A 14,414-nucleotide genomic window follows, 5' to 3' on the forward strand; every position below is an offset into this window, starting at 1 on the left:
ACCTTGTATGTAAATTTCTCTTGCAGCTGTGAAAATACTGTCAGTTTTGTAAAACCTTATAGGTAGCTATTCTCATATTGTAATCCACCGCACTTGTTCTAGAATTTTGAGATTGTGACCCACTTTTCACTCAGTAAGCACTATATTCTGCAATGGGATTTTTTACTACTTCACTTAAATCACCGATCCAGCTTATATTCTATTCTGTTTCTGTTTTATCCCCCAATAATTCATTTCAATCTACAGAATTGAAGTAACGGTTGTGTCTCATCCGCGTTAATTCCTATTTGGTTAATAAATACTATCTATATTCGTGGTATTTTGCTACGTCAAAAGGATCAACAGATCTTTGCTCATCCATTGATAATTCAATCTTAACAAAACAGTTTCTCTGAACTAAACCTGGAAAACTAGTTTTCTTTCAATAAAAGAAGCAAGGAAATCGAGTTTTATTTGTTACGAAAGACAAAAACCAAAATTTCTGGAACATCCTTTGCGAATTAATTATGTTTATAAATGACTGTTTATTATATGCCAATTTGTCATTTGCTGAACAAAAAGCTCGTTGATCATTATTAGGAGTGAAATTCATGAGAGTTAGATCTTAAGCAAACATATGTTCGATGAAACGGCTTTCGTCACCTCTTCCTTCGCCTCTTTAAATTGAATAACAACTTCACCAATTACACTCCAGTACACTGCTCATTTCATATTTTACGTCTATTCCCTCTTTTTCTGTTCGTTTTTATTTTTTGAATTAATTACGTAATATCATTTCAGCATTTTGCAAAAAGTCTGGCATTATTTTAGAAGAGACGAATTTCGAAAACAAAATTTCTGATGCCACAAATTACGAATTCGAAGGTAACTTCATCTTCCACTGTCGATCCTATTTCACAAGAGTGGAGAGAAGAGCCACTTATTCGGACTGAGATTTCGCATGATGCACTGGTGGATGAGACCATTCCGGAACTCTACTCGGCCGCCGAACAAGCCATTAATGTGGGAAACTTTTCCGTTATTGCAGTCTTAAATCGACAGTAAACTCAAGTTTTACAATATTCTGTATTTCCGAACCGAAATTCTAAGTAGAAAAGAATGATTCATGCTAAAGCAGTTGGTTAATAAGCGGGCAGATGCTTATGTCATTTGAGCTGGCAGGATTCCGTTAAGGTCAAGTAGTTACTGCAATCACACACTATATCTTAGTTTCATACTGTTTGTTAACGATGAAAATGTGTTCAGTTCAATCCGGACGAATACCTTCAAGCATTTTATTCCATGCCAACAAAAGATGTAGCGATGCATACCATACTCTTTTTTCTTCCCGGAATTCTCTATTGGATTCCAGAAAAAATTCGGACACTGCTCGATCTCGGAGCTGGTTTGCGTTCTTTTTTTCTCTTAGATTTTCGTTTATGATGGTGTGTTATGACGACCGTTAAGCTTTTCTTGCAGTTAAACAAAAAAGTGTAATCTTTCAAAACTGCCACAACTAACCGGTCCCTGAACTTTATTTAAAAATAATGTCAAAGGAGGCGCATTAGTTAAGTATGCAATTGTATTATGGTAGAATGAAAAGAACTGCGGGATATTTCTGCTTATTTGACAAAGATTTAAATTTATTCTTCTTTCAAAATTAATTCCGAAATCTATCCCTCTTATTTAGGTCCTACTGTTTATGTGCCAATAACATTCCGGAAACATGCCAAGCAAATTTATAGCGCAGACTGTGCAGAAAATAGCTGTGATATGCTGAAAAATTGGGCCAAAAATAAATCATCCTTTGAGTGGACCGAAGTGTGCAAATGGATAGCCTGTATTGAAAATTCAAATGAATCACCAGCTCTCATGGAAGAAAGCGCTCGTGGCAGATTCAAAGCCGTTTTGCGGGTAATTCTGCTTGTTTAGAGCTTCCAAGTTTTATCTCGTAGAAGTTGAAATATCCGTTAGCAATTGGGAAATGTGTAATTCGACCCAAAGAAATCTTCTAGCAGTTTATTTCCACAATGGTGGGATATAAAACAAGCATACTGCGATATTCTACTTTTCCACGATATCAAAGTCTTAACTAAAGGGTCAGACGAATATATCCAAGGATAGGATAGCTCGCTAACCTCCAGGCAATCATCCTAGGAGAAAAACAACTCTAATCCCAAATCCAGACAGGTCATTTAGCCTTATAAGGTCATCCATCTAAGGTAAGGATACTCTTACTGAGGATTTACTGTCACTTCCTAAGTTCGTTGGGACCCGGCAGGTGAACCTCGGGAGTAAAGAGGGAAACCGAAAACACTACGTCTCAGCTAAAAAAATCCACTGAGTGGGCTGGAAGAATACACTCACATTTGCAGCGTTTGTAGGAAGCGTGGATGGAATCCTTCCCAAATCTCCGTTCGCGAAGCCTAGCCACGATTGCAATACTCTCACTCTGAAAGAGAATCCAACAAAGTTTTGCAGATGTTCACAAGAACGCAAGTACTTTCAGGCTGATCTGCATGCTGAACCAATCATCAAATGCGTGCATTACAAATGCTCAGACAACGATGATATCCCTCAACAGTTCCAGGTTGTTGTGTCCATATTTTGTTTAGAGTATTCTAGCGAAAATCTGGAGGGTTATCGTCGTGCAGTTCGTAATACGGTGAACTTGATCGAACCAAACGGATTTCTGGTCAGTCCTAATCACTCGCAGTCATTTTGAAATACTGCTAGTGATCAACAACTCTACCAATAAGATGGACTATCCGTGCTGGTGATGGTACAATTTAAAATATGATCGGCATCTAACTTTCAGTTCTTCGAGATATACACGCCACTTTGCTGTTTTTCGTTGTAGTGAACAGAAAGAAAAGAAAAACAAAAAGATCCATACAGACTGAATCAAGTGAAGCAGAATTATTCATAAAAACCAGATAAAACACCTTCCCCTCCTTTCATCCATTCCTATGTGAATTTGCCATTTATTTCGTTTAACGTGGAAGCTCGGACCTTCATCGTCTTGTTCTCTAAGGATTCCAAAATAAACTATCCAAAACCACGGTTAAATTTCTGTTCATAATTTAGATACAAGGCGGAGTTCTCCGAGCAAATGACTATTATTTCGGGAATAGACGTTACAGATGCCATCATTTAACCAAAGAACAGGTTATCGAATCTCTGAAGGTCAATTCTATGAAATTATTAAGAACATTTTACTATTTCATTTTAAAAAGATAAAAAATATGTCGACCTCTTCGATATAAACACCAGAACTATTTTTGAGATGCTAAACCCTATTATTTTGTACCTTAGCTTTTAATAAAAAAGAACAAGATATATTTCAGGAAAACAATATGGCAGTAGAGAAAGATGGGAATTTCAAATGGTTTGAATTCGATGACGTATTCCTCTTAATAACCAGGAAAAAATTTTAAAAATATATGACAGGAAGTAATTATTTTACTTCTTTCCATTACCTTTTAGCTCAATAGAGAACTTTATTATACTTTAACATCCAGATTCCTATAAACAACTAAAACAAGGATTCTGCGTAAAAGCACCAAAAGCACAAAATCAAATAGATTAAGATGATTAAAGAATCATGCTAGATATTTTTTGTCGATGTAAGTAATCATCTGATTGTCTGAGCAAGCGATAATTCCATTCGTCGATACATTGAAAGTGCTTACTGATGTTAGACAATCAATAAGAGTAGTAACATTCGCATTCCCAGAACGAACTGATGGTGAAAGCCATGCATTTGCTCGTGACTGGCTGTTAAAATTTGAAATCGAACTGCAATTCACGGATTTCATAACTTTGGTAATATAAAAAAGTATTCGCTATCATCGTAAAACGGGTTATCATGCACATAAACTGAACTTACTTGGAGAGACCGGATCCTTTGACATTTAAATGTAACAAATGACCTTTACCAGTTGCACAGTAAAAATTTGACGGATAAACAGGATGGAAAGCCATCTGAAAAAGTCTTAAATGCTTCACTTTTGATCACTTTTGAAATAAGCGAGTCATTCGGAAGTGTCGAATATCACTAATATCAAATTTCCATGACAGCACTTCCCCACATCTTGACTAGCTTGTAATGCAGAAATGCACTAACCTCCCAGACCGTACCAACTGGAAAAGAAACCGCAACAGCATTCAACAAATAACTACTTCGGCGTGTGTCGAGAAAACCAATACCACCATCTTCAGTACCAAAACCAACCTGCAATTCTTGCAAGTTACACAAACTCATCTACATGGAAAATTCACAGCATCCTGATCGAGGTGCTGATGGTTCATAACTAATTGACTTTTAAAAAACATGATAAAAACGTGCAAGATTATAGAATGCAAGAAGAAAAACTGACCAAATTAGGCTCGGCAGGATGAACAGCAAGTGCTGTGGTACCTTGGAAACAGTCGGTAACTCGGCAAGAAAATACAGGCCGAAAAGATGATCCCGCCTCTTCTCTGAGATCCCATAAACAGATCTGTCCATCTAGATGGGCTGATACAAATATATCCCGTGCGACTGATGCCAGGGACCGTATGCTTGCCATACTCTGCATAAATAACTCAGTCCTCTTAGAATTTAAATCATAATAACAGTTCAAAGTACGGCACCGGAATCTCGGGGTCGCATAAAAAGGTAAAGGTAAGTTACAATTCGAGTTTATTGTATTAAGAGTAAACATTTGGAAAAAAATCTAGGATGAACAAACCAAAGATACAACTTTCTTGGAGTTGCCTTCCAAGTCGATACCTATCAAACTGCCACCCTCACCACCACAGATTATCTTACCATTGTTATAGCATAATGCATTACAAGGACAACCATAATGCATATCGATATATTTCCTCATAGGTTTAATGACACCTTCATCATATTCCAATAACTTCACTGAACCATCATTCATTGCAGCAGCGAATCTCATCCCATTATATAGGCTGCAAAATTTGTCATCTTTCAATTCAATAATTTACACAAGTCTGACAACAGAAGTTCAAGCTTCAGTTCTTGTTTATAACGCCTTCGCACAATGGAAAAGTAATGAATGAGGCACTCTGAAAAAGAATACAATGAACAGTTTATAATCTATAAAACGGTTACTTACAGCAAATCATTCACGTCTGTATCGACCATTAATCTGCATTCGCACGAGAATAAATCGTCCGTTAATTCAGCATCTAAACAGGCAGCAGTGATCAGTTTGAATGACCTAACCCATTTATAAAATTAATACATGAAGGAAATTGGGTTTAAGGTAACTTCTGTAATTCCCATGTTAACGACTTCTCTTAAAGATGCTATACTTATGACTGCGGTTGGAAACGAAAATTTCCCTAAAAGTTTAGTCCAGCTATTTCCATTGATTTTGCAGGTGGTGACCAGCTGAGTGCTCCAACCGCAGCAGGGGATATAAAAAGCCATGCGACATCACAAAGAAACGTAAATTGAGTCCTCAAATTAAATCACTGTTGGTTAAGTGATACTTGGCATTGCTGGTACAGTATAAATGAAATATTAGAATACATTATTTTCTGGTATCACAAAAGAACAAGACGGAAGAAATGAAAATGATGAAAAAGGAGAAGGGTTGCTAACCTTCGACTAATGACCACGCTGCTATTTCTTTGTTTCGAGAGTCATACGTCGAGGTCAAGAATTTCTTTTGCTGTCCTCCGAAATCAAGCCATCGCACGCGAGAAAACTTTGCACCACCAAACTGGGAGCGATAACACGAGAGGCCATCCGTATCCATAGATCCTACGGCTATTTTATTTCGTTTTCACGAGAAAAAATGAAACATTTGCCCTATACATCCACTTCTTTACTGTATTTGGCCACACGATTATTGTCGCTATAAAACATTTGCTGTAAGGAAGAGAGAAAAAGATCAAGGGTTAGGTCCAGCCACAACTGCGCTCCTGCCAACGTCCAGTTTTTGGAAACACTCCGTCAAACAGGCTGCAATAGGTACCAGTGATGAACTAAAATGCAGCTAAAAATCGTCAGTGAAATTCCGTCGTGGAGTGGGGGGTCGGGGATTAAAGGCTTCGGGATTTAGTGGTTGTATCTATTTTTAGGAGATGCTAAAGAGAAGTCCAAGCCCACCAGCAACGTATGCAAAATATCTGGATGATTTCGAGGGATGTGATGAGACGCAGACGATACCAACCACCAGCTCGGCCAATTTACACCGAAGTTCCAGCAAGGTGAATTGTTTTCTCTATATTTTGGAGGAATCTGAAGAGTGGACTTGTTTCTTACTTTATGATTCACTACGATTACAGTCAATTAATTTCATAAATGGTTGTTCACTCTCGGAGATTCTTCTGATATTTAATTAATTTTCTTGCTTGATACATTTTTGTTAAACTTACTACTGTTTCTAAATGTAATTGTTACATTTATAACACATTGGTATGCCTTATTAAAAAACTGTAACTCACAAATGTTAATTGCTCCACGTTTTTTCTACACATCAGTTTAAAATTACTGTCTTATATTATAAAGGTTAGAGCGACATTAATGATTAAGATAGGAACCAGATTTAGACATTTTTCATTTTATCTTTCAAAACAATTCAGTTCAGATGTTATTTTATTCTTTTTTCAATTGCAAATTGTGATTGGCTGTCCTGCATGAGAGGAAACACCTTTTGTTTCTCTCTTGGTGACCTTTACTCGATTGCAAGTACAGAACATCTTTAAGTGGTAAAACTTATAAAATTCTAAGCGGTATATTTTAGAGCATAAATCGCCGGCAGATTTTGTCAGAAGGTTATGGTAGTACATTCGAGGATTTCGAATCTGTGGAAAGTAGAAGTTATAGTGGCTTCATGGAAAATCCGGCCATCATTGAATCACAGTACTCTGCGAATGCAACAAATTTTTATGCCGGCACTTATGTAGGAAGTTATGAAGCAAATTCTTTGAGTGACCAGAGAGGATGCGCACAGAATACGAGCAGCGAGCCAGCAAAGGAAAATAGACCGAAATCAATTTATGAATTAAAAGAACGAGAAAAGTAAGTGAATAGCATCTGATATTCTTATTTCCTCTTGATTCCTTCAATGGTCATTGCTGTTTTTGCTTTAGTCATTCTTCCCTATCTCACTATACATTCAACGTTGGTTGAAGACTTGCCGAATTATGAGTGTCATCATTTTATATAATAATTTTTGTATGAGAGCACTGTCTATTACTGTCATATCTTTTATTACCGCATGAAAGAGCATTTGCAACCTAAAACAATTTGCTTTTTCTTTTCCAATTTTCTGTAAATAACTTGTTCATTTTTGCTCATGAAAGCGATTAAAGCCAATTAATCGTCTCTGCAGAGCTGTAAAACATGTGAACAAAATATGTTATGCGTTCGCGAAATTCGGTGATTGTCACTACGGTGAAAGTTGTAAATTTTCCCATGATCCGAAATTACTAGCCAAACAACAGCAGTCGCTGCAACGTATGGTGCCTCAGTATAATGATATGGAAAGCAGTTCACAAAAACCATATGTAAATGAGAGTATGTCGTACTGTTCTTTAGTTAATAATCTTTTTAAATTATTATTTTTATCATTTTTTCCAAATTGATCAGGGTCATTTCTATCGGAATCTGGGGTAGCGTAATGAATTTATTAGTGCCTAACGCTTAAAAGCTGAATTAAGTAACGCTTGATATATAATTTGAAGTCCTTAGTCATATGGTGATTCGTTTCGAACTACTTAATAATTTAGCCGAAAGTTCGGGCGCAACATGTCATCAGTTAGAGCAACGTTTAATTGAAATTCAACGAGAGCTTACGATGTTAGATGAAGAGGGAAAGAAGGTTTGTGTTAAATCCATTATATTACATCATAAAGGTTAGCATTTCCAAACCACACTGGCTGTTAAAGCTTTTGTAACATGATTTTCCATATCCGGAAATTGCAGCCAAAGTCTTCAGTGGTTGTACCTCGGAGAAACCAGTCGATTTTTGGTAGTAATTCAAGGGCTGCTATCAATGTTGGTGGTGATTTTATCGTGAAAATTGGAACAGCGTGTAATGATCGGCAAGAAAACAAGCGGAATAATTATTGTGAGGGTAAGATTCCAGATATTTGTCACTTGACTGTATCATTAATTTTATTTTCCTTCATCCACTGTTGCATAGATTGAGAAAATTTTGATAGTTAGATGCGCTGAAAGAAAACTATACTCGGCATACATTATCAGCAGCGTGAATCCTCTAGGTTATGTAATAAAAGAGCAAGGAAATTTTATTAGGAAAGGATTTTCTTGAATCATTTTATGATATGTTGCAATCTCGTTTAAAAGAAACGACTGTGAGGAGTAAGAACAAAATTGGTTTTTCTGATTTCGTTTTTTTTCTTTCTTTTTGTAAAGAGTTGAAACTTTTTTGAATATTCCATCTGTAGATTAAACAGCTCAAATATTTTAGAAAATGTTGTTTCTGCAGTTCACTTGATTTTGAATATTATTGAATATTATTCACTTGATTTTGAATATTAATTTTATGCGGATTATTTTTTCGGTCCTAGTTGATAGTTTTGAATATATCTTTTTTGGGTTTTGCACCAAAATTTCATTTCATCGGTGGAATTTGGAATCGAATAATGCTACAGTTATCAGTTTTACTACAACTCTTCAGTTATAAGTTTTTTTCGATATATTCTTTTTGAAGTTCGTAAATCAGATTTCAAACACTGACTAACTTTCCTTACTCTAAAATTCGTCCGTCATGTTTGCTAAAAATTTTAGACTGCATTATTGCGACAACTACATTACATTTCAGAAACGCATCGAAATTTCGAAAAACTGGAGGATAGCAACCTTAATCGGTTAAAAAAATCAATTTTCATGCCAGAAGAAAAGATGCTTGCTGTAAGCGATGATGACAGTGAAGGAAATAACAAAAGCGGAAGAAGTGAAAAGCCCCTTAAATTGGATGATGTTGTTGCGGATGAAATTTCGAGTTCTGATGATGAAGGTAGTGTGAATTCATAAGTAGTATGAAAATTTCGGCGTGACTTTTTGAAAATTTCTTTGCTAGATGATTTTATCGCTGTTATCCTTGCAAATCTTCAGTTTCTGTTATTATTTGCTGTTATTTAAGAGTTTAAAGGGTTCTTGGGTGATGTAATTGTTTCACTAAATCCCATAATTGTTCTTATTTCTTCTGAATCGTTCACAGACTCCTTACGGTTCCTCGTTGCTGAACCAACAATATGTAAGATATTTATAATCACTTTCCTGTACGTGTATTACACTAAATAATTTTGAGAAACAGTTGTAGAGAGTCATTTTAAATTTTTTACAGAGAAGGCAGTATCATCGAACAAAAAAGCGAAGGTTCTCGTCACTGAAGAAATTTCTGATGATTCGGATGCGAAACAAAGTGAAGTAGGTTCACTTGTTGAAGAGGATGGTGAGTTGAGTTTAGTATCCGAAGATGAAGTCCGATGCGATCAGGTTTCGGATGATGAATGTGGTTTGTTGCAGACATTCTTGCAAAGGCTGTGGCTGTTTAAATGTGGGCGGGGAGCATTATGAATGAATGGGTTGTTTACCTTCACTTCTTTATGAATTCAAATATCTCGAAAGACTAAAATCAAGTATTTTTTTCGGATTAAAAGTGAACATAAAACTTGGTTTTAAACTGCACATTTCGTGAATAAGCTTTTCTGTTTACTGCGGTATTATTTCGTTTACATCTCTTATTTTTTGTTCAAGTTTTAGGAAGCATTACTGAACCCTTAGATCTTGCATCAGCAGTCGATCCGACGCAATTAATCGATATCAGTGAAGATGAGCTAGTGGAAGAAGATAGCGGTGCTAGCACAAGGTATGTTTACACATCGATTTGTCACGTTAAACTATGGTGTACAAAAAAGAACAAAAACGCAGAATTTGCCTATTTGACATTTTGATACGTCTGTAAGGATGTAAGACTCAGACATACCTTTTAGTGTTGCACTTTACCCTTTATTCAAAGTACGGAAAAAAACGATTTCTGTTGGGACATGCATCATATTTTGTTAAAATATGAAGTTAAATAATTAAGCATCTCCAACCATTCATTTTCATTAAATAATAATGATAGGGCTAATTTCACGACTAATCGTAATTGCGTTTTCTTTCTGCCCATCGTGCACTTCATTTCATTTTATGCATTAAAATTTACTGGATAAATGTGTAAATATTTCATATTTTCATCCCATATTTTTCCGTTATTTTTTCAGTCAAAAGCCGAAATCTTTACGTGATAGGCTTTCTTTCCCTTATGTTTTTGACGACAACATTCTTGTCTTGGATTGCCTTTCTGACAAGTTCATCGATCAAGTACGATCTGAAGGTTTTGATGGTAACTTTATTTTCACCAGTTATTTTTCATTCTGAGGCAACGTATGAAATTTTTTAAGATTTACAATTTGTTTAGTGGCAGCATTGAAGCAACCAAAAAAGTTGGAACTGTGCGAATCTCTACATAAAAATCATCGCCTTATGTCCAGTTTGGAACAGAGGAAACATGTCGAGAATTTGAAATCCACTCTCTTGCTTCAACAAATGGTTTGTTACGTTGAATTATACGTAACAGAGTTGCAGGAAAAAGAACCTTCTAGAACGGCAGTATAATATTTTTTGGTAACTATGAAAAAATAAAAGTTAAAAATACTGCAAAATACAGGTATCGGAATAATACATTTCAGGACAGTGCTATTAGTAATAACAAAACAGCATATACCGAACTGTTGGCGGCATCCAGGCAACTCTGTTATAGTCGAGGAGATCAAATCATTTGAAGATGATCTGAAACTTATAAGTGTACTATTTGGTCAAGATATTTGATGATCGAAATTGATATTTGATGATCAAAAGATTAATACTATTTCTTCTACATTTTTCTGAAAATTGTTTTATTTCGTGCGGTGTAAACTAGTTTGCTTGCTTACGCCTTGTTATAATTCATGGAAAATGGCCATCTGAATATCCGTTTGAATACTTCAGTTACTGCAGTTACTGCCAGAACCAAACACAGTTGTCACTCTATTTCGTATTTTCTTTTTCAGTTTCATCATTTTATAATAGTGTTATGCATTCCAACATTTAAACCACTTACTATTGGTTGGTTTCATCCCAAAAAATTTCTGAGCATATGTGATTGATGAATGAAGTGCTTCGCATCCTCTAATTCATTTATTACTCGACTGCTGGAATGGATTTTTGCATTTTTTTTTGATGTGATTTGTCACCCTTTTATGGATTTGCTTACCACAGATGGGCAGATTCACTGCAGACTTAAGAATCGTGATATATACATATAAGTAATAAGTGTAAATGAATCATTTGAAGTCATGATTTTGCAGAAGGTGTAAAGCAAATGTTGTTACCTCTTTAATTTACTGTCTTTAAATTTCTGATTCATTTGGTCAGCGCTCCTAGTTAAACTTATTGACCCAATTGGTTTTTTTGATGCATGACTCGGAATGTCACCATATTTAAAATTCAATGAAATTAAGTCAGATTAAAATTGGTTTAAGAATGTGTTGTTTCATTGAAAAAGAGTTGTTGAAATTCCGATTTTGAAATGTAAATCTCTAAAGTTGTTTAGGATATTGCTGCGAAAGCCATGGTGGAAGTTTGGGACGGTAAGTGCTTTTCTCCTTAATTGTTGCTAGAAAGCCAGATAAACGAATGCCCACAGCAATAATTTTCAGTCCAATTAATTTTAAATTTGTTTCTGATTTTCACTGCTTCTGTTATATTTATAATCGATTATTCAACTTTTAATTTTGTGCACATATATTATAAGCTATCTAAAACTAGTATCTTTCAGATCTCCGACGTCGTGCTCGCACACTTGAAAATTATATCGATGCAAAATTAGTAGTTTTAAACAAGTTGGCCTCTGGTACGTCAGGTAAAGCTGCATATCACCATCGTTGATTTATTTTTGAGGCTTTTGGCTGTTTTTAAATTTTTTACATCAGTGAAACTTATCGCTTCCTGTTAACGAGCCTATCTTTTTTCGGCTTTTTAGTGGTCTTTAGAATTCTTGTTTCTGATTCTTTCTTTGAACAACAAGATAAATTGTTGGATCCTCTGTCTATGCATTTCAGTCAAATTAGTTAGGATGCTTGAGTCCCATGTTATTTTTAATACCTGCTTGTTGCAGGCCGATATGAATCGTTGTTGAATGACAAAACAACTGTAAACAGTAAGCAGGAAATATTCGATTCATTGTCAGCAGAAATAGAAAACATGATTGCCAATCTTACGCAGGTTGACGATCAGGTGAGTATTGTTTTCTTTTTTTATATTTGGAAAATTATAACTCGTTCTCTATTTCAATCTGTCACTTTTTGATTACTGGTGCTTAGCACTATGAAATTCTCTTCAATACTGCCTATGAATCTTTCTTTTTCCATATTGAAGTAGAGGGAGTGCTAGGGAGAAAAGCTACCACTAAAAGCATATCATTTTCAAATTAAGGAATTATTTTTTGTGAAATCTACTATTAATGATTGAATTTTATTTCTAATTTGAAGGTCAGGTATTCCTTTTAAATTCTCGAATGAGCAAGTAAAATGCAATTTTAGATGACAGAATATATAGCGAACTGTCAAGCAAATTCAAGGACTGGTGCATGGGCATCTGGTCCAGCATTACAGCATACTCTCAGAAGGCATCGCGAAATACTGCGTGATTACTGTACGGAATATAATAGATCACATGATAATATAAGAAATCAGTTACAAAGGTTTGTGTTACGTTTTACAGACCTTTATTTTGCTACATTTTTGATATGCTTTCTATAACCAATTTCCTTATCTCCTAGGATGTTTTTTAAACGTGTTGTGTGTATACTGCCCAAGATTTTCATTATTTCCATAGATGGCAGCAATACTTTTGTATAACAATTTCAGAGAAAGCTTATTAAGCGGGGGAACAAACGATAACCCACATCTCAGTAATCGTTTAAAAGCAAGTGATATGTATTTAAAAGAAAATGAACACATATCAAGCTGCGACCGTCTTCTAGATGAGCAAATTAGGTAACTCATGGTTTTATTTATTTCCTGATCTCCCATAACCCTACAGTAATCAAACAGTCAAACGTGCAAATATATGGTTATCCATCTCCGAATTTGAAGAATTGTATTGGGGTAATCATATTCAATAATTTTTCTTTTTTAAGCCCTTTTATTACTTTTTTTCTCTAAAAATTGTTTTAATTTGCTTTATTTGTGTTGGATTTGCTGCTAATTAGAAACATTTTCAGCATCGCAATATCGGCGAAAGAACATGTCCATAATCAGCGGGTGAGCCTGCGATACATTAGTAAAAAAATGAACGCATTAGCCAGTAAGTTTTCTACTATTCTTGAAAGCATTGGCATTTATTTTTAACTATATAATTCATCCAGAGGGTTTCGGTCACTTGTTGATAAAGCATAACCTTATGTGAGAGGTCACTTAATACTCAGGGGTTCCGAATATTCTGTTTACTTTTAGTGGTAGGACGTCTAGCATGTTTGGCATGACTTTAGCGTGGCGTTTAGCATATTTAGCAGTTCAAAAAAAGAAAAATTAAATCTCATGTTTATCATACGTGTGTTTTTTGCAGATGTATTTCACGTGAAAACAGTAGCAGTAAAAAGGAAAACATTTCTTTGTTACTTTGATTATTCAATATATCATATTGCAGAGAGTAAAAAGGAAAACATTTCTTTGTTACTTTGATTACTCAATATATCATATTGCAGAGAAATATCCACTACTGAATAGCGTGATACAGAAAATGCAAACGAGGAAACGACGAGATTCGATCATATTGGCAACGGTGATATCGGCTTGCCTAATTTTGATATATATATATGTAGTGCGTATGTAGTAGCTTAAGAACTATCATTTGCCAGTAGAGCCAGAGTCATTTTGGTAAACACATTTAGCCCACAGACTTTAAGGAATCATGAGTGTGACCTCAAATACTTCAATATTATGCACTTTTATTTGACGGAAACCATTGTGGATTCATTTCATATCAATGTGCCTCTGATGACTGTTATGTGCCTTGACGGGATTTTTTTTCCTAAGAATTATAATTACCTGGGACTTCCATCACTGATTATGATTTTTTCTGGTAACCTCTTCATTGTCAAAATTTTGAACCATCTGTAGTCCAACTGGTCGATGGAATTTAATGCAGAGATGATTTCCTGAACTTTGTGTCCAGTGTGCAGCACTGCCAACACAGTTTGATTAGCCGCACTAACTAGCAGTACTATATCGCAAATCCCGATACCCCGTCTGGCACATCCTATTACGCTGTAATTATGATGAGTTAAATTAAAAGTCAAGTCACGATTCTTCAAAAGTGTGCAAACAATTTGAAAAACTAGGATGTAGATAGAAAAACT

The 14,414-nt window shown here is 35.3% G+C and overlaps 4 protein-coding genes across 4 annotated transcripts; 3 read left to right on the top strand and 1 right to left on the bottom strand.

The window, feature by feature from the left end:
* Positions 1-774: 774 nt before the first annotated feature.
* LOAG_01142 (NNMT/PNMT/TEMT family protein) lies at positions 775-3,550 on the top strand. The gene is made up of 6 exons (XM_003136682.2): positions 775-1,002; positions 1,246-1,384; positions 1,670-1,893; positions 2,489-2,674; positions 3,067-3,165; positions 3,327-3,550. Exons 1-6 carry the CDS (start codon positions 841-843, stop codon positions 3,414-3,416), a joined length of 900 nt encoding a protein of 299 aa, XP_003136730.1. The 5' UTR covers positions 775-840; the 3' UTR covers positions 3,417-3,550.
* LOAG_01143 (hypothetical protein) lies at positions 3,329-5,942 on the bottom strand. Its single transcript, XM_003136683.2, has 7 exons — positions 5,597-5,942; positions 5,106-5,178; positions 4,713-4,938; positions 4,359-4,553; positions 4,106-4,213; positions 3,869-3,963; positions 3,329-3,777 (listed from the first exon to the last, which is right to left on the bottom strand). Exons 1-7 carry the CDS (start codon positions 5,751-5,753, stop codon positions 3,582-3,584), a joined length of 1,050 nt encoding a protein of 349 aa, XP_003136731.1. The 5' UTR covers positions 5,754-5,942; the 3' UTR covers positions 3,329-3,581.
* A 139-nt stretch (positions 5,943-6,081) lies between these two features.
* On the top strand, positions 6,082-10,797 carry LOAG_01144 (hypothetical protein; the record flags this gene model as incomplete). The annotated part of the gene is made up of 11 exons (XM_003136684.1): positions 6,082-6,207; positions 6,744-7,021; positions 7,335-7,519; positions 7,732-7,823; positions 7,928-8,078; positions 8,790-8,984; positions 9,315-9,485; positions 9,734-9,839; positions 10,237-10,358; positions 10,434-10,564; positions 10,705-10,797. The coding sequence occupies 11 exons, from the start codon at positions 6,082-6,084 to the stop codon at positions 10,795-10,797; spliced, it is 1,650 nt and encodes a 549-aa protein (XP_003136732.1).
* A 772-nt stretch (positions 10,798-11,569) lies between these two features.
* LOAG_01145 (vesicle transport V-SNARE protein) lies at positions 11,570-14,397 on the top strand. The gene is made up of 7 exons (XM_003136685.2): positions 11,570-11,643; positions 11,832-11,915; positions 12,171-12,289; positions 12,595-12,755; positions 12,922-13,050; positions 13,278-13,360; positions 13,761-14,397. The coding sequence occupies exons 1-7, from the start codon at positions 11,625-11,627 to the stop codon at positions 13,886-13,888; spliced, it is 723 nt and encodes a 240-aa protein (XP_003136733.1). The 5' UTR covers positions 11,570-11,624; the 3' UTR covers positions 13,889-14,397.
* The last annotated feature ends 17 nt before the right edge of the window (positions 14,398-14,414 follow it).

Source organism: Loa loa, assembly GCF_000183805.2.
Source record: "Loa loa unplaced genomic scaffold supercont3.116, whole genome shotgun sequence".
NCBI classification, from domain to species: Eukaryota; Metazoa; Nematoda; class Chromadorea; order Rhabditida; family Onchocercidae; genus Loa; species Loa loa.